Source organism: Cnephaeus nilssonii (genome assembly GCF_951640355.1).
Source record: "Cnephaeus nilssonii genome assembly, chromosome: 10".
In the NCBI taxonomy this organism is placed as follows: domain Eukaryota; kingdom Metazoa; phylum Chordata; class Mammalia; order Chiroptera; family Vespertilionidae; genus Cnephaeus; species Cnephaeus nilssonii.
This window is the reverse complement of record NC_137081.1, coordinates 29903593-29923603: the sequence shown is the minus strand read 5'-3', so window position 1 is coordinate 29923603 and position 20011 is coordinate 29903593. Positions and strand designations below refer to the sequence as shown.

The following is a 20011-nucleotide window of genomic DNA, read 5'->3' as shown; positions in this document are numbered from 1 at the left end:
TCTTCACTGAAGTTCTATCATTCTTTTTTTTTAAAATATATAATCTTCACCCAAGTACATGCTTAGACAGAGACAGAGAGAGAAACATAGATATGAGAGAGAAACATCTATCAGTTGCCTCTCGTACACGTCCTGACCCAGGACCGAACACATAAGTCAGGTATATGCCATGAGGCAAACCTTTCTCTGCACAGGTAGATGCTCAACCAACTGAGACACTCTGGCTTGGCAGAAGTCTGTCACCCTTAAAATTAGGACCTGCACCAGGCCTTCCATATTGTGTACCTTCCAGATGCAGGTGGTAATTGATATATATATAAGCTTGTCATGTACTCTTTTTAACACTTTAAATGAGCTCAGAAATAGCCACCTAGCCAGGCTGGTGTGGCTCTGGTTGAGCATGGAGCCATGGTTCAATTCCTGTTCAGGGCATATGCCTGGATTACAGGTCAATCCCCAGTAGGAGGTTTGTAGGAGGCAGTCAATCTATGATTCTCTCTCATCATTGATGTTTCTATATTTCTCTCCCTCTCCTTTCCTTTCTCTGAAACTAATAAAAGCATATGTAAATAGTTTTAAAAAAAGAAATAACCATCTGCTCACACAGTTCTTATAGTTACTATTTCTTTGTAAATGTTAGACAATTGCCTCAATACTGCTTCCCCTATCTCATTTACACAGGTGAATGTGTTTTGCAACTGCACTGTTTTAGTTCCTCATGGACTATCAGTATTCCACTTCTTGCCAGCTGGCTAGACAGTGATTCAGCTCAGAACTCCAAGCTTAGGTCTGGCTTGCTAGATCATAATGTGAAGTTGGGTTCCCAAAGCAAAGCCTAAGACAAAGTCTATTTAGTCAGTAATTTATTGTGAGAATTTTCTCAGGAGGAGGAGGGATAAGGGAAGCAGGACACTGTGCTGGGAAATGCGAAGCAAGGAGGTGGTCATAGCTGGAGACTAGCTCAGCTATGGGGAGCACAGGAACATGAATCACTCCACATGGTTGGTTCAACCTTGGTGCTGGGAACCAACACCCATTAACCTTTGAGTGAATCTGTCTACATTTGGCCCATAGTGATACATTGGGAAGGGATGGCATAAGCAGCCAATGCTCATAGCAGCTGGGGGATGAGAAATGTGCCTGAAAGCGGGATTTTCCAGGGTATCAACAGCATCCACTACCAGTGAATTCTTCTGATTTGTTTACTGAATAGAAAAGACTTGTTTGAAATTCTTCTTAAATTCCTTTTCTGTTTGAACTGAGTCATCGTGCTGGGGGAAAAAACACACACACAGACAAAAGTAACGACAACATCAGTGTCATTAGACAATGTGCAATGGAAAATGATCAGAATTCTTATTTTAAACACCTAAGTTACATTAAGTAGGTTAAGTTTAAAAACTCAAGCAGCTAAGCCCGCCAGTAAGGGTCTGTGGTTGAGCGTCCACCTATGAACCATGAGATCATGGTATATTTCTGGTCAGGGCACATGCCCGGGTTGTGGGCATTTTTCCCAGTGTGGGTCATGAAGGAGGCAGCTGATCAATGGCTCTTTTTCATTATTGATGTTTCTATCTCTCTCTCCCTCTCCGTTTCTCTTTGAAATCAATAAAAATATATTTAAAACAAACAAAACCACAAAACCAAACCAAACCAAAACAAAAATCTTAAGCATCTACGAGTATCTTTTGTTTCCTTAAGCCTTGTTGTCTAGACAGAAATGGGAAATCATTACTACACGGATGATTCTTAGTCATTGGCTTTGGTTTGTTTCTTTTAGTGAAAGTTAGTAAAGTAATCTAAGGCCTTAGTGATAATCAAATATTGCAGATGTACAATCAATGATCTTCCTTTTACATTGTCAATTCCATTCCCCTCTGGTAATATGTTATATGGTTCATTTACATGCAAAGAAATCTGCAGTTTGGGGCCTCTGAGAGGCCTGATTGAATATATTTGGGGAGAAATAAAAGGGATAACATGACTTTAGGAAGCAATTTTCTTCTTAGGTTTGGAACAGGGAGGGCACCACTGTTCTCAATGGGCACCTGTCACCTTTGAGGAGAAGAATGAGCTTTCAGGGGCCTGGAGTTTGGTTGCAGGGACAACTCCTTATTCACTGTTGCTCTCTCTGGTGAGCTTAAATCCTCAATTAAAAAACTCAGCCACTCCCTGAATCCTTGCTTGTATAGGCTTGTCATTGGATGAGGGAAACTCTAAAATCTTGCAGTATCAGGAAATGCAGGCAGCTTGACTCAATGTGTAGAAAATGAAATGTATGTAGGCAGAGCCACTTACCTTAGGATCCTGAAAGATTTTGTTCATGCCAAGCACAAACCCCTTCACTTTGGTATAACATCCTCCATTTAGTTTATTCTTGATTTCATCCAATGTCCTAAGTGTCTCTAGGCATTGAGAAGCCTTTTGAACCTGGTGAAAAATATGTCAATAGGAGCATTACTGACAAAGTTCAATGTCTACATTCTGTGGATTTTCATAAAATCTAGAGGAAATACAAGGTAAATGGAAAGACATCTCACATGCTCTCCCTCCCATGGGCTTCATATCACAGATCCCACAGTGACCATGTCAAGGTGGGGTAACATTACAGAAGCTTGTAATCATGGTTTGTTTTTGTTACTCACATAATGTTCATGTGGAATACTCCGAAAAATGTTGTTCTCTAAATGATAATAGAGCTTTAGGAGGAGGAACACACAATTCTGCAAAAGAAGGAGATTGTGAATGAAAAGCAGCTTGGCGAGAATGAGCCCATATGCATGCCAGACAGATGCATGATCACAGTAGACTTCTGGAACTTTCCCCAAACAGGGATTGCTCTTGGACAGTAACATTTAATAGCTGAGGATTTTTCTTCTTCTTCTTCTTCTTTTTCTTTCTGCAAAAATGTTCTGGTGAATTTTCAGAGTGGTTGAGGCATGGTCAGAAGAGCAGGCACCCTTTGAAACCCTTGCCCTCACCCATGACTGTTTGACTTCTCATGTGAGTAGAAAGGAGATGTTTTGGGTCAAATCCAACTCACCAACTTCTCTTTGGGTCCCATCCGTCTCGCTAGGACCTCAGAATAGCTGGCATGCTGCTGACTTCGTGAAGACTCTTCTATTGTACAGAAGGTACATATCCAATCCTTCCTGAGATGTCAGATATAAGTGAGCAAGTCAAGCCTAGAAACACCTCCGTTCCCACAGCTGCCACTGCTCTCCTTTCAGGAATGGATGATGGGCACAGCCAGGGAATAAAGGGTCACCTCCCAGAATCTCCAGGACTCTCATTTGATAACCTTGGTCCCTAGAGTAACAGCGGGAGTCTATTGGGTGGAATATGTCGTCTGGGTGAGTGATGGGCTCCCCTTTCCCTTTCTGAGATGCTGGAAGCACAAGAGCTCCACCAAGCCAGAGTGTCAAAGAGTGGGCTCTAACCTCTGGGGGCCTTGTGTCTCTATTAGCCTGTTGAGAACATGGCAAAATGAGGAAAAATGTCCTTTTTGCTGCCTTTTCTGAAGCATAGAACACAAATAACTGGCACTTGCGCTCCTGTGTACAGGAGTCCAAGGTGGGAAAGTTCTGGAAAGGACAACAGTGGTATGTAGACGAAGGACCCAGCCACCAGTCTCAACCTCCCAGGGGAGAGAGAGGAACATTACCCTCCTGTTGACAGTATCTTTAAACAGCTCCCTGCATCATATCGTTGGACACTGTACCTCTGACTCTGCTCTTTCCCCATCAGGATAAAAAAGAGACTTTGCATTGGGAGTGTGCATGGCAGGAAGAAGGTCCATAGAAGGAGAAGCGTGTGCATCTCACAAACCTCTCAGGTTCCACAGGTGGGATGTGACAGTACTCATGAAAGAAGATGAGACAAAAACTGCATTTGAAGAGCTTTCCTTCATCCCCACAGATCTTGCATTTCTCTGCGTTTTCCGGCTAGAAGATAAAACAATGTCTTTATCCCCCGTGAGACCCTGAAGACCAGCGCTGTGGGAATCTGGAACTCATTGCCTTTGTGGGAACCTGCATGGACAGTTATGTGCTTCCCCCTGAGCTGTGAACCAACTGCATGGAGGGGAGGTTCAGAAAAAGAATTCTTGGTTGTGGTGAAGTTCAGGAGGAGTGGCCTGTATGACCAGAAAAGGTTTTTCTATAAAAACCATAGTCTCTCTGCCCTAACCCATTTGGCTTAGTGTATAGAGTATCAGCCTGTGGACTGAAGGGTCCCAGGTTTGATTCTGGTCAAGGGCATGTACCTTTGTGGGCACATCTCTAGTAGAAGGTGTGCAGGAGGCAGCTGATCGATGTTTTTCTCTCATTGATGTTTCTACATCTCTATCCCTCTCCCTTTCTCTCTGTAAAAAATCAATAAAATATAATATAAAAACAAACCAACAAACGAAAAACGCAAACAAACCAGAGTCTCTAACACAGAAAGACTAGCTACGAAAGAAGAGCATGATTTTTATAGAAATGTGAACCATTGTATTACTTTGCAACTAAAACAAGGTTCTGGAAGAAAATGATTTGCCTAAACCACAATGACTAAAATGACGCAAGGAAAGGTGGTTTATTGAAAAATTGGTAAGATGGAATAAACTTCTAAGACAGTATTACATCCTGTTTTCTTGACTGAAGGCTCCTCATGAGTTGAAGGGCCTGATAGGGGTTCCTAGACTGTGGATTCTGTACCTGGAGGGCCCCTGGACCTGTGTCAGTGTCTTTGAATTAGAAAGCCCACAGGCACAGATGACCAGGTCTTGTCAGGGAGGATAGAGCTCTTTGGCACTAGAACCCTGGGAAGATGCCCCATGACTCAGCATGGCATGTAAAGCGTGGAGGCTCCATCACTGAATGGCCAGAAAGAGTGGCAAATGCTTTGTTCTATAAACACAATATGGAGGGACCCCCTTAAACAACTGATACTAGATTTCTCACCAGTCTCAATATGTGGCCTTTAACCATGTTTAATTTCATTTGAAGAAGATAAAATTTGACAGTATTTCCATCCAAATCCTGTGGCGTAACTTCTACTCATTGAACCCAACCAAATTTATAGAGCAGATATGAAGATACACTGTGTTATGTACAAACATGTATTCATGAGAAATAGCTGACCTGTGACTGAGCCCTTTCCTAATCAAGAAAATGCAGTGAAAGGACTAACATTAAAGTCCAATATTATGTGCTGTTCTGACATTTGGTAAAATTGAAAAGGCCTTGCACAGCCTATCTGCAAGTTCCCCTCCCGAATCTGCTCTTCTGGATAAGTTCACACAGCTAAACAATGCTCCTTGTCAAGGAGCCACATGTAACCCTGCTCAGCCTGGAATAACAGGTTTCAGTTCCCTGTCAGCCATGGAATTATTTAAACAAGCATGCCATAAACTCCCAGGGAATCCAGGGGATATCCCACCCTCCACAGCCCCTGGTTGTTCCCTCTATTCCTGAGGGCAACCTTGGTGAGGCCTGCATGGCTGGCACTACCCTACTTCCTTTGTTTAGGAATATATGTGACTAATAAACATCTGTCAATCCATCTGTCCACTGACAGATGCCATTACTTGCTGTCCCCCAAACTATGTGATAGACATCATTCCCTCAACAATGGGGTGAAAAGGAGGTGATTAAACCAGAAAACGCATTTATTCTTTCTTTTAAATGAGAATCAGCATTTACATATGAATCAGGAACTATCAGGAACTATATTTGTTCCTGGTTGCTTTCCTGGTTCTGCCTTCTGAGAGAATACAGACGATTCTGGGTTGCTCTATAGATAGAAACATCCTATCTATCCCATTGTCTATTGGAGAAATTCCTACCCTCTTGTGACCATCTCAGGTGACACAAATGAGACTGGCTTGGGGACTGGCCCACCCAATGATGAGTGCTGGTTGGAGGGAAAGTGATTCATTGAGGAGCAGGAGGAGGCAGGGATGACAGTGTCCACCTTTCTTTGCCATGACCATTTCTCCTTTCTCCAAACAGATGGGGTCGTTGCCATCACTATCCTGGATTTAGTAAATTAGCCTCACTGCTATATCTGTTTCCTTTTTTGTCCTCCCCTCTCCTCACATTTAGACAGAATCCCTTAGGTTTTGATCTTTGGCCATTTGATTGGCCCCAGATGATCAAATCACTCTCAAAGGTGCAGTTACATTGCCATGTCCCAGCTCCCAAATGTCCAGTCTGTCTTCTGCATTTGTGCACATCCCTATGCTCACCCAGCATCTCCTGTTGGGCCCTTAAAGCACACCCAATACTCATCCAGACAGAAGAATGTATTATCCTATCCCCACACCCACTACATGTTCTTTCCTGGTGCTTCCATTTCATAAAACATTCACCTTTGACCACAAACCTGAGACTCCACTCTGGGTCTATACTGTCACTCATATTCCAAATCCTACTATGCCCACTCCTCTTCACAGTAACTGTTAAGCTTCTTTTGTTAGTTCCATTGTCTCTGTAGAGGGATACCGAGACTCTAATGAATGGTTCCACCTTAATACATAGAGAAAAGTGGTCTGTTTCTCAAAGTCTTTATTATATCTTGGTTAGCAACACACAAAGATCACAAATGTCCATCTTGAAGTAAATGGGCACAGTAATGTACAACACAGCTATGTTGTTTCTCTTCATGCATAAAGTAATAAAAGATGAAAAGTCACCCTGGCTTTAGGGTGAAAATTCTTATCTGGGGAGAATCAGGAGTCTGGTCATTTCTTTTGCTTTTAAAAATGGCATATATGAGAAAGTGCAAAGCTCAGGGAACATCTTGCCAACAGTTCCCATTCAGTGTTCCAGACAATGTTGAATCACATATTTAATGAAGACTGAGACCAGTTCTAACATGGAGGCCTGGGGCCATTTTCCTTCTCCTCACTGTAGGGGCTCACAGACTGCTATCATCGTTCTCCAGAAATTGGTGACCCTCTTCCCAGAAGAACAGGGAAATAACAAATGTAACTAGTGCATAAGAATCTTGCATCCCTATCTGTAATCAAGTCTAGGGCCTTTTCCCTTTGGCTCTTTGTGTCTTAGCTTGGCTGCACATTTGAATTATCTGAGGAGAGTATATAAAACACTAAATGTCTGGTCCCAACATCATAGATGCTGAAACCATTGGTCTGGTTTGAGGCACAGGCGTTGGTATTCTCCTTAAGTCATAGAATGAGTAACTTGTGTGTCAAAATTATCTGGAGACACTTTAACAATTCTAATGTCCAAGTCAAAACTCAGAATGACTAAATCAAAATTTTATCTAGAGTGGGATCAGACAATGCTATTTTTCAAAGATCTTCAGGTAATTATAGAGTGCAAAGTGTGGAACCTGAGTTGAGATTTAGTTTCACACATGTGGTTATGAATGCATGAGGTAATATAAGCCAATGCTGAATTGGCTTGTAATATTTATCCTAGGAAAGATTATTAAGAAGAGGGAGGGTACTCTTGTTAGAACAATTGCCTTTTCCTCCCCTTGGAGTCTTGATCATGGGTAGTGTGACATGAACTCCACCACCTCCAGTAACTCTTCTAGGGTACCACTCTAAAGTTAAGATGATTCCAAGCTCCTCTGTACTCCAATTCAACTTTCAGAAGTTCAACCTCATTTCGCTTTCATCGAAATCTCAAGATGGCACCTGGCTAACTTTTCAGAGGAAGCTCACTATTTGGTACAACACTTACATTGCTCTTGTTTACCCAATAGAATGACTTGGCTTCATTACCTTCAGGCAGCCTCAGCTTTTATCTCCACCAATGTCAGAGAGGTCATAGACAAGGGTGATCCACTGAAAAATGACCCGAGAAATGGTCATGTCACTGCCTGCCTCTCTGGAGAGCCTGGAATACCCTGCTCCCCATTAATTATTTCTCCAAGGTAAACAATGAAGTTGAAATAATTCTTGAGGTCAGGGGTATTATTTCAATCTTCTGTAATAAATATTGGGCATTTTTTAATGCATTAAATAATTGCATATTGAATGAGTATATAAATGAGTATTATTTCACTTAGGAAAAGTGATTACTTGCTATCTCCTTATCAAATACTAACATAAAACCAATAATAGTTCTGGCTGAGTATTTCAGATAATTTGACAAGACAGTAGTTGTCACCAGATAGGATGAGTGGCCCTCATCAAGAGACAGGAAGCTGTCATGTGGTGACAAGTGTGACACTAAAGTTTTGAGAAACCAGGACTGTATCAACAAGAGAATTTCTGGGAGGCACAGAGGATTCACTGAGGTAGTAAGGAGTCCTGAGATCTGACATTTTGGGTCACTTCAATTCTTCAAGGAGACACAAAATATAGGGGCACCAGATCCTTGCTGCTGCACAGTGCTGTGTGTTGGAAGTTGCTAGCTCTTTTAGGTACTCAAAATTGAGTAACTCTAGACATGTAGATAATGGTAGAGACACTACTGTTTAAAGTAGTCACTGAATAAGTAAAAGAATAATTTATCTTCAGTAAACCCAAAGGGTATAATGTGCCAAGGACTGGTAGGACAAAAGTCCTAGAACATCAGATAATCTAAAGGCCTAGACAGCTATATGTAACCTAATGTACATTCTATGAAAGTTTTGGGTGGCCATTTCTACCTGAAATATATGAGAATGGCACTTTTCACCTCCCCCTTCTTCTTAAGTTCTCATTCATACTCAATCTTGAAAAAACTACCACTTTGTCCTAAAGCTACACCTCACATTATGTATTTTGTTTGTTGCCTACATGTCTTTGTCCATAGAGGGAGAAGTCACTTTCATAGATACTCAGGAGGCCTGCACAGTCCCTGAGGTGGAGCCAAAGGGTTGGTATCAAAGTAAGGAATTTTCCAAGTTAGCCCCTCATGTAAGACACAAAAACTCCCTCCTAACAGCACCATCTTTAGGAAATATTTGCCAATAATTTCTGCCTGAGAGAGAATTCTGTAAGTCTGTGTGTATATTTTATAGAAGAATGGAAGATGATGTAAAACAAAAGCAGAAAAGAAATATGCTTTTAGTTGTCTGTCTCATGAAATAGTGTATTTTTTCATATATGTCCCAAGATGGACTCAGTACTAAACCTGGTTCATCTGGATGATGGTGATCAAATTTTGCTTCATCGGATTTTATTAAAGTTATTAAAAAAATCTGGTCTGAGGTAAAGATGAGCCTCTGACATTATTAAGAAATATTTTTATATATTCCATAATTATGTCTACTTTTATAAATTGGACACCCTGACAATTTCTGCATCTATAGCTAAAATTCAGCTTTGAGATCCATTTTTATGGCTCTTTATTATCCTCATCTCAACTGGTTTACCATTCAAAGATGACCTTGCATTTAACCTAAAATTCAATGGAACAAATCTGAAAGCACATACAAAATAAATTAATTAATTAATTAAAATGAAAGGAGGAGCTAGGGGAAGAGGCAACAATGTTAATTACACAACTGAGAAACTATAAATAGATGATATACTCTCCTATATAATAAAGAGGTAGTATGCAAATTGACCATCACTCCAACACACAAGATGTTTGCCCCAATGTGGTCAAAGATGGCTGCCCCCATATGGATACAAGACTGCCACCACAAGATGGCCAATAGAGGAGGGCAGTTGTGGGTGATCAGGCCTGCAGGGAAAGCAGTTAGGGGTGACTGAGTCGTCAGGGGAGGGCAGTTAGGGGTAACCAGAATGGCAAGGGAGGGAAGTTAGGGGCAACCAGGCAGATCTGAGGGGACCAGGCCTGCACAGGAGGGCAGTTAAGGATGACCAGAATGGCAAAGGATGGCAGTTAGGGGTGACCGGGCCAGAAGGGAAGGGCAATTGGGGGTGACCAGGCCAGTAGGGGAGGTCAGTTAGAGGCGACCAGGCTGCAGGGGAGGGCAGTTAGGGGCGAGTGGGCCAATAGGGGTGACCAGGCTGTCAATGGAGGGAAGTTGGGGGTGACCAGGCCTGCAAGGGATGGCAGTTGGGGGGGGGACCAGGCCTGTAGGGGAGGGCAGTTGGGGGCGACCAGGCCTGAAGGGGAGGACAGTTAGGGGCGACCAAGGCACCAGGGGAGGGCAGTAAGGAGTGACCAGACTGGCAGGGGAGGGCAGTTAATGGTGACTGGGCCAGCAGTGGAGGGCTATTGGGGTCGACCAGGCCTGGAGGGGAGGACAGTTAGGGGTGACCAGGCTGGCAGGAGAGGGCAGTTAGTGGTGATCAGGTTGGCAGCGAAGGGCAGTTAGGGGCAATGGGGCCGTCAGGGGAGCAGTTAGGTCAGGCTGGCAGGGGAGTTGTTAGGGCTTGATTAGGGCTTAATTGCTTCTGATTAGTCAGAAGCAATTAGGGGCAATCAGGCAGGTAGGCTGGCAGGCAGGGAAGCATTTGGGAGCCAGTAGTCCTGGATTGTGAGAGGGATGTCCGACTGCCCCTTCAGGCTTGATCCCACCAGGATCATGCCTAATCGGGCAGTCGGACATCCCTCATGGTGTCCCAGATTGGAGAGACTGGGCTGAGGGACACAAACCCTCCTCCCACATGCACCAATTTTGTGCACCGGGCCTCTGGTATATATTTAGTTATGTAATAAGAACTTGTATATCTTACCCTTAGTTTTCATTGTCCTAGGAGATGTGTCAGTAAACATATTGCTATGAGACTTGTCTGAAGGTTTGTTGCCGATTGTTTCTTCTAAGACTTTTATGGTTTTACTAGAGGCCCAGTGCACAAAATTCGTGCATGGGGGGGGGTTTGTCCCTCAGCCCAGCCTGTACCCTCTCCAATCTGGGACCCCTCGAGGGATGTCCGACTGCAGTTGGTTATCACTCTCACAATCCAGGACTGCTGGCTCCCAACTGCTTGCCTGCCTGCCTTCCTGATTGCCCCTAACCACTTCTGCCTGCCAGCCTGATCACCCCTTAACCACTCTGCTGCCAGCCTGATTGATGCCTAATTGCTCCCCTGCCAGCCTGTTTGCCCCCAACTTCCCTCCTCTGCCAGCCCAGTCACCCCTAACTGCCCTCCCCTGCAGGGTTGATCGCCTCCAACTTCCCTCCCTTGCACGCTGGGTGCCTCCCAACTGCCCTCCTCTGATGGCCATCTTGTGGTGGCCATCTTGTGTCCACAAGGGGGCAGGATCTTTGACCACATGGGGGCAGACATATTGTGTGTTGGAGTGGTGGTCAATCTGCATATTACTCTTTTATTAGATAGGATAGAGGCCTGGTGCAGGAGTGGGGGCCAGCTGGTTTGCCCTGAAGGGTGTCCCAGATGAGGGTGGGGGTTCCCTTGGGGCATGGGGCAGCCTGAGCAAGGGGCCTGTGGTGGTTTGCAGGCCAGCCACACCCCCTGGCGACCCAAGCAGAGGCACTGGTATCTGGAATTTATTTACCTTCTACAATTGAAACTTTGTAGCCTGGAGCGGAGCCAAGCCTCCTGCATGCTACACCGGCAGCCATTTCTGTTTGAGTTAATTCACCTTCTATAATTGAAACTTTGTAGCCTTAAGCAGAGGCCGGAGCCCGGCCAGGGTGTGCGGAAAGCTTTGCTTTCTCTGTTACCACGGGCAACCCTGGCCTGGTCTCTCCAGCTCCGTGGCTGCCGCCATTCTGTTTGAATTTGTTTACCTTCTATAATTGAAACTTTGTAGCTTGAGTGGAGGCTTAGGCCTGTCAAGGGCAGGTGGAAAGCTTGTTTCCCTCTGTTGCCTGGGAAACCTTGCTCTCGGTGGCTGTAGCCATCTTGGTTCGGTTTATTTGCATACTTGCCCTGATTGGCTGGTGGGCGTGGCTTGGGCTGGTGGGCGTGGCTTGGGTGTAGCGGAGGTAAGGTCAATTTGCATATTTGTCTATTTTAGGTAGGATGACTTGGATTTAAGTCTTTTATTCATTTTGAATTTATTCTTGTGTATAGTGTAAGTTGGTGGGCTAGTTTCCTTTTTTTGCATGTACCTGTTCAATTTTCCCAACAACATTTATTGAAGAAACTGTTTCTGCTCCATTGTACACTCTTGCCTCCTTTGTCAAATATTACTGAGCATAGTGGCTTGGGTTGATTTCTGATATATTCCATTGATCTATATTAAAATAAAAACCTTCAGTACTACAAAAGAAATCATCAACAAAATAACACTACATGGGAGAACACATTTGCAAATGCTACATCCAATAAGGGGTTAATCTCCAAAACTTATAGAGAATTCATACAACTTATCAAAAGGAAGCCTACAATCCAGTTAAAAATATCAAATGACCTAAATAGACACTTCTCCAAAATGGATATATAGAAAAATGCTCAAAATCACTAATCTTCTAAGAGATGCAAATCAAAATGACAATGAGATATCACCTCACACCTGTCAGAATAGTTATCATGAATAAATCAACAAATGACAAGTATTGGCAAGGTTGTGGAGCAAAGGGAACCCTAGTACACTGCGGGTGGGAATGAAGACTGTGCAGCCATTCTGGAAAACAGTATGGAGTTTCTTAGAAAAATTAAAAATGGAACTCCCATTTGACCTAGTGATCCCACTTCTAGGAATATATCCTAAGAAACCTGAAGAACCCATCAGAAAGAATACACACATTCCTATGTTCCTAGGAGCAGAATTCACAATAGCTAAGATATGGAAACAGCCTAAGTGCCCATTGCAGATGAGTGGATTCAAAAACTGTGCTCCATTTACATAATAGAATACTATTCTGCCATAAAAAAGAAGGAAATTTTACCATTTGTAAAAGCATGGATGGAACTGGAGAGTATTATGCTAAGCAAAATAAGGCAGTCAGAAAAAGATGAGTATCACATCATCTCACTCATATGTGGAATATAATGATCAGCATAAACTTATGAACATAAATAGATCCAGAGACAATGTAGCACTGAACAGACCATCCAACCTCAGAGAAAAGGCAAGGGAAGGGGATTTAGAGATCAACCAAAGGACTTGTATGCATGCATATTAGCATAACCAATGGACACAGACACTGGGGCAGTGGGGGCTTGCCCTTGGGAGTGGCAGTGAAGGGGGGTCAATTGGGGGAAAAAGGAGACATATGTAATACTTTAAACAATAAATAAAAAATTCACATATGAAATTATCATATAAAAATAAAGATTTGGAAACAACCTAAGTGCCCATCAGCAGATGAGTGAATACAAAATGGTGGTACATTTACACAATGGAATACTATGTGGCAATAAAAAAGAAAGAACTCTTACCATTTGCAACAACATGGATGGCCCTGGAGAATATTATGCTCAGAGAAATAAGCCAGTCAGAGAAAGATACGTATCACATGCTCTCACTTACATGTGGAATCTAATGAACCAAATAAACTGATGAACAAAAATAGACCCCCAAGACATAGAAGCATGAACAGACTGTTGAACCTTAGAGGGAAGGCAGGGGAAGGTGGGTGGGAAGAGATCAACCAATGGACTTGTATGCATATACAATTGTCCGTGGAGACAGATAATTGGTGGTGAGAGCCTGGGGGTGGGTGGGTTTGGGGGGATGGGAGCAGGCTGGAAGAGGTTAATGGGGGGTAAAAGGAGACCTATGTAATACTTTCAACAATAAAGATTAAAGAAAAGAACTTGTATAAAGTAATAACCACCTTTCTCTTCCTGTCATGTGGAGGTTGTGGTAGATATTCATTCTGAAAGAGGAAAAGATACAAGGGTATGGTTAGCCTGTGTTTATGTTTTGTGCATTTCAACCTCTTCCCAAATATTTCTACTTGGATGTTCCACTGTCAGCTCAAACCAAGATGTCTAAATGAGAAACCATTTCCTTTCCTCAGCTGTTCTTCTAGAATTCATCAATAGTAGCTGGAAAATCCTACTTAGAATTTTTCCCTTTTCTTTTGTGTTCTTATTTACTTAAGTTTTCATTTCCTTCACAATCTTTTTGACAGTTTCACTTCCTTTTCATTGCCACTGGTGCCACTTAAGTACTTCCTCACACCAGGGTTGATCAACTGACACACACATGTCCCACAGCTATGGGGTGTCAGGTACTCTGCACAATGTTGGGCACACAAAGATGTATAAACCCTAGAGGGATCTAGGAGAGCAAGGGGTTGCATGAAATGATAAGTATAAAACTGTGAGAAGGGCCTTAATAGTGTTGTCAGGGGCTCAGGGAAGGGATGACAAGGCAGGTCAGTCAGAGAATATTCAGAGAGGGGCATTGTAGGTTCCCTATAAGTGTCTAGGGCTGAAAGACAGTGAAGTCATTTCTGGGCCCCATGTTGTCTGAGATACTGTTTTAAATATGTCATTTCACACCTCAGGAGACTTCCCTGGTTCTGCATTGTCTATGCTATGAGTTTAAAATCTTTAGCTTGGCATTAAATTCCTCCAAAAAATCCCAATTGATGGATTATGCCTTATCACATGCAATCCATCTACCTCCATCCTTGGAGCCATGTTAGTCATGGTTCTGGTTTACACACCATTCTTTCTCTGGAGTGCCTTCTGACCACTTGTTTGACTGTAGACGGTCTCCTTTCTTTCAGTGGCTAAAGTTGTCTGCAAACACCTGAGTCAGAATGACCTTTCCCTCCTCCAGGCTCCTGCACCTACCCCAACCGAGCCTCTTTGACATCAATGTGCTGCCTTGTACTGACTTAAGAGTGTGGGGACCTCCCTACAGGACAAGGATAAAGTCAGGGGACCTCAGGGATCTAGCCATGACTCAACATATATTTGGTGAGAAAATAGTGACCTTTTCTTCAAGTACAAGGAAAGTCATATCTCCTGCCCCGTCATTGGAATACCTCTATCAGCCATTTTAGGGGTCTCCCACCGCAGCACACACTGTTCTTCCAGTTACTTGATTTTTCATAGCCTCCTTCCACTTCAAATTCCTTTGGGGTGAACCAATTTCCATCCTCTGTCCTTATACACTTCACCGTGGCTCCTGTAAGACCGGGATAAGTTGATCCTGAAAACTCCTTGTCCTCAGAGCTCAGATTCTGGATCTGCAGCTACCCGATTTGGGGTTAAGATCACTAGCAGAAGAGTCTGGCCTCACCTTTCATACTTGAGAATCCCCAAACCTGTAAGTCTCTTGTAAGGACATCTCCTACTTTGAAGTGAAATCTCAAGTGGGGGCCCTGCCCTGTTGCTCACAATGACACTAAGACAACATCTGTGCCCTGTATTACAATAATTTTTTCCAGTTCAATGCCATTATTGAGCAGATATTTTTCTCACATGAAATCATGGATAACTGACTTTAAAATAATTGTGAAATATTATTCAGTGGAAAATTTTACTTATATATAGACTATAGGCCCAGTGCACAAAATTTGTGCATGGTGGGGTATCCCTCAGCCTGACCGGCATCCTCTCTAATCTGGGGCCCCTTAGGGGTTGTCTGACTGCCAGTTTAGGCCTGATCCCTGTGGGCAGTCGGACATCCCTCTCACAATCCTGGACTGCTGGCTCCTAACTGATTGCCAGCCTGCCTGACTGATTGCCCTTAACCACTTCTGCCTGCCAGCCTGATTACCACCTAACTGCTCCCCTGATGGCCTGATTGATGCCTAACTGCTCCCTTGCCAGCCTGATCACCCCCAACTGCCCTCCCCTGCCAGCCTGCTTGCACCCAACTGCCCTCCCTTGCAGGCCTGGTTGTACCCAACTGCCGTCCCCCACAGGCCTGGTCACCTCCAACTGTCCTCCCCTGCCAGCCTGATCACCCACAACTGCCCTCCCCTGCCAGCCATTTTGTGGTGGCCATTTTGTTGTGGCCATGTTGTGACAATGTGAAGGCATCCATCTTGCGGTGGCCATCTTGTGATGATGTCACATGTGACACCACTTAGGCTTTTATTATATAGGATAAAATATAGTTATATACTTAACAACATTATTCATTAAAGAAAAGGAAATAAAAACCTTATTGAGATACCACATCATGTCCTCTAGGATAGCTGTAATGAAAAAGACAAACAATAACAACTGTTGGTGAGAATACAGAGAAATGAGAGCCCTCAGATTTTACTGGTGGGAATATAAACTGGTGCCATACTGTGGCGAATAGTTTTGATTTTTTTTTCAATAAGTTCAACATAGAATTGCCATATAATCCTGCAATTATACTCCACAATATATAGTGAAAAGAATTAAAAAACTAGGTTCACCAAAATCTTTATTCAAAACAGCATTATTCATAATAGTGAAAGGGTGAGAAAACCTAAACTGATAGATAAATGCATTACTGTGTCTCCACACCATGGACTATTAGATTATTTGACAATAAAAAAGAATAAAGTATAATGCAGAATATATATGTATGAACCTTGAAAACATGCTGAGTGAAAACCAGTCACAGAAAGGCACATGTTATATGAGTCAATTGATATGAAATATTTAGAATAGGCCAGTTTATAGATCATAAAATAGATGAGTGGTTGCCCAGGGCTGGATGGTAGGGTGAGGTGGGAGTGGGTATCGACTACTGAGAGATATGGTGTTTCTTTTAGTGGAGGACAAAACTGTTCTAAAATTAGATTATAATGATAGTTTTATTATCTTGTGATTAAACAAAACAGAAACAAAAAGCTCAACAGTGAATTCCAAAAATTAAATGGTGATTTATATATGGGAGTTACATGTCAGTAAAGCTGTTTAAAATTAGTTTTGATGAAATATTTATATTATTTTTCACATACCCACATTAAGACTAATCTGATATGAAGTTCATCATAATAGACAATTATTGGAAAGCTTTATAATGTTCAAGTCACAAAATATTTTGCAGTCATTATGTATATTGTCTCAAAGTCACCCCAGGAGGCAGGTTTTTAATTATTATCCATTGATTATATGAGAAGTTTCAGGCTCAGAAAAGCCCCATTCTTTACTCAGTCACTCTTGGCAGAGCTGAGGCTGGGGCTCAGGTTTTCTGATTCCAAATTTTGTGAAGTTCTCACTATAACAAACACACTGTCTTGTTTGATTTCCAGAAGGGGTAAAGGATATGAAGGTGGAGACTGATTAAAAGTAAAGTATGCAATATTTTCCACCAAGAGACTGATGTTTCTGAACTTCTCTTTGGTTCCTTGGGCATCCATGTGAGAGTGAGCACTTAATATGCACCATTTCTTAAAGTGTAAAAATTTCATTATAGGGATCCCTATCTCTTCTCAAGACAAAACTGGGTCTCCAATTCCTTAAACAATGGGTAATTTACCTGGGTAATTCCATTACTTTTTGTGATTCTTTCATGGAGGGGTTATAGGTGAAAGTAGACCTTGAAACTTACCTCGTTGCAATTTTCTCTTAATTAACATGCCCATCATCTTCCCACAGGTTACAGGAAGTATTTCAGCATTAAAATTCACAGTGTCATCTGTGTGCATTGTTGTTCCTGAAATAGAAGGTTCTTCATTATGTCTCATTTTACAACTGCACAAGTACAACTTCCTCCCATGTTGAGCTTGTTTCTATAAAGACATAGGCGTACTTAGGAAACTTTATCCCACAAATCTCCAGAGTTTCAAAGTCTTCTGTCAGTGGCCTTTTTGATGCATAACAACATAATGCCTACCTTCATCTCACCTCTCAAATCTCACACAATCAGAATGCCTGAGTAGAGACTTCAGGATTCTATAAAACTATAGTACCTTTCAATGCAGTCACACCTCCCCCCCCCCCCCCCACCGATTCTTCCATGACAATGAAACATACAGCTGCTGTCATGTTCTGAAGGAAGATCTCCATCTATGCTCTTCCAGTGCAGTTAGGTAGCTGGAGACAAAATCAGAGACTGTACTTCTATCTCCTCGTTTGAGCTCTGACTCAGGGAAAGAATAATGATGAGTTAACCCTAAGATAGTGTCTACCTACTATTTGTATTTTCTACTTTGCCTCATTTGTCGCCCACATCAACTTTCTCAAAGCTAAAAGAGGAGTGGAGGAAGGTCAAGAACAATCTGCAAATTGCATGACTGGTCGGACCATTACAGTCTGACAATGGTTGTGCCCTTTATAAAAAGCTACACCCAATGCTCTGATTATCTAACTCTATGACCTCGTCTCCTCCTGTCCACACACTTCTCTATTATGGGTCTTTTGTCACTGAAGGAAGCTATCCCCAATCAAGGCAGAAAGGGATAGCTCCTTCCTGCATTGTGATCAGGACACAAGTGGTGGGGAATTAATGGCATTATATAGACCAATTGTGAAAATCTGGATTCTGTTCTGACCATTGCTGGTGAGGATGCATTGTTCTTCCCCACTCTTCAGAAGCCTAGAGATTTTGGATATAATTTTGGTTATATTATTTGGAAATGTCTTTGCCCTGCTTGTTATCTGATCCTTCTGGATAAAAAATGTGAGTGACAATAGAAGATTATTGGAATGAAAGATGAAGAGATGAAGTTATAGCCAATGGAATGGTACATAATATATTTTTTCTTTTTCCCCCCACAATATGGGGGAGTGAAGGAAGAGCAAAAGACCCAGGCAGCTGAGGAGGAAACACCTAGGAGTTGTGGGAGGTGGAAGAGCATTAACCATATTTGCCTTTCAAGACTGTCTTGAAGGAAATCACTCTTGTCTAGCTCTTTACCAGATGTGTAGATGCTGAGTGTGCCATTCCCCATTAGATGTGATGAATCAGGGGCTACTGCCAGCATCAGCATCTCCCAGGCAGAACATTTCTGGACATGGTCCCCTCACTAATTCTCAGTCATTGGATGAAGGGTTGCAGGAGACATCATGGAGAAATAGAACAGTTTGGATGGACTCTCTTGCCCCCATCTGCTCAAACAGTGAACAGAGCTGAAAACTTTAAGGTTACAGGTGATCAGGGACCCAACCCTACTCATGGCTGATATATTCCCCTTAGGAACCTGAACAACAGATGATCATGCTGGGGGGGTGAAGGGGACATTTGGGGAAGATCAGGATACCAAGTGGGGCAGTTGGGGGTGATCAGGCCAGCAGGGGAGACAATTGGGGTTGATCGGGCCAGCAAGGGGGTCAGTTGGGGGCGAGCAGGTCAGCAGAGGGGGGAGCTGGGGGGAGCAGGCTGGTGGGGGGGGGCAGTTGGGGGCAAGCAGGCTGATGGGGGGCAGTTGGGGGTGATTGGGCCTGCAGTGGGGGGCAGTTGGTGGTGAGCAGGCCAGCACGGGGGGGAGTTGGGGGCAAGCAGGCTGGCAGGGGGGCAGTTGGGGGCAAGCAGCCTCGTTGGGGGGCAGTTAGGGGTGATCAGGCTGGAAGTGGGGACTGTTGGGGTCAATGAGGCTGGCAGGCAGAGTGGTTAGGGGTGATCAGGCAGGCAGGAAGGTGAGCTGTTAGGAGCCACCGGTCCCAGATTGCTAGAGAGATGTCCGACAGGTTTAGGCCTGATCCTTGTGAGATCCCTGTGGGATTGGGTTTAAACTGGCAGTCGGACATATCCTGAGGGGTCCCATATAGTAGAGGGTGCAGGCTGCTAATTAGCATCCTGATGGGTCCCCCTCCTCCCGTGCATGAATTTCATGCACTGGGCCTCTAGTATTAGTATATTGAAGAGAACTAAACATTGACCTAGAATTTTTAATCTTGGCAAAAAATTCTTTCTGTATGGTGTGGCTTAGTTGGTTGGAGTGCTGTTCCTTGCACAGAAAGGCTGTGTGTTTGATTCCTGGTCAGGGCAAATAACTATGTTGCTGGTTTGGTCCCTGGTCAGTTGGAGCCCATACAAGAGGCAAAAGATCGATATTTTGATGTTTCTCTTCCACGTGAATTTCTATCTATCTATCTATCTATCTATCTATCTATCTATCTATCTATCATCTATCATCTACATCTATCTATCTCCATCTATCTATCATCTATCTATCTTCCTCTCTCTATAGAAAAATCAATAAAAAATTATTTCAAAACTAGAGGCCCAGTGCATCAAATTTATGCACGGGTAGGATCCCTAGGCCTGGCAGGCGATCAGGGCCTATCAGGTTCCTTGCCTCCCCCCCTCCCCCCTCCTCCTTCCCTCCTCCTTCCCTCACTCCCTCAGCGTCC

At 43.2% G+C, this 20011-nt stretch overlaps 1 protein-coding gene across 4 annotated transcripts in view; it reads right to left on the bottom strand.

Moving 5' to 3' along the window:
• The window catches only part of LOC307106293 (nuclear body protein SP140-like protein), a 134547-nt gene that overhangs the window by 74023 nt on the left and 40513 nt on the right, over window positions 1-20011 (bottom strand). For 3 of the 4 annotated variants that reach the window (XM_079782661.1, XM_079782664.1, XM_079782665.1), the window contains 8 exons: window positions 17268-17372; window positions 14773-14915; window positions 13609-13650; window positions 3829-3944; window positions 3044-3152; window positions 2646-2723; window positions 2299-2430; window positions 857-1271 (listed from right to left, as the gene is read on the bottom strand). The exons of the other annotated variant lie outside the window; for it this stretch is intronic. In XM_079782661.1, coding sequence (XP_079638787.1) covers window positions 1203-1271; window positions 2299-2430; window positions 2646-2723; window positions 3044-3152; window positions 3829-3944; window positions 13609-13650; window positions 14773-14915; window positions 17268-17372 — 794 coding nt within the window. In that variant the 3' untranslated portion in view covers window positions 857-1202. Of the gene's footprint in view, window positions 1-856; window positions 1272-2298; window positions 2431-2645; window positions 2724-3043; window positions 3153-3828; window positions 3945-13608; window positions 13651-14772; window positions 14916-17267; window positions 17373-20011 lie in introns of those variants that run through there. 4 annotated transcript variants of the gene reach the window in all.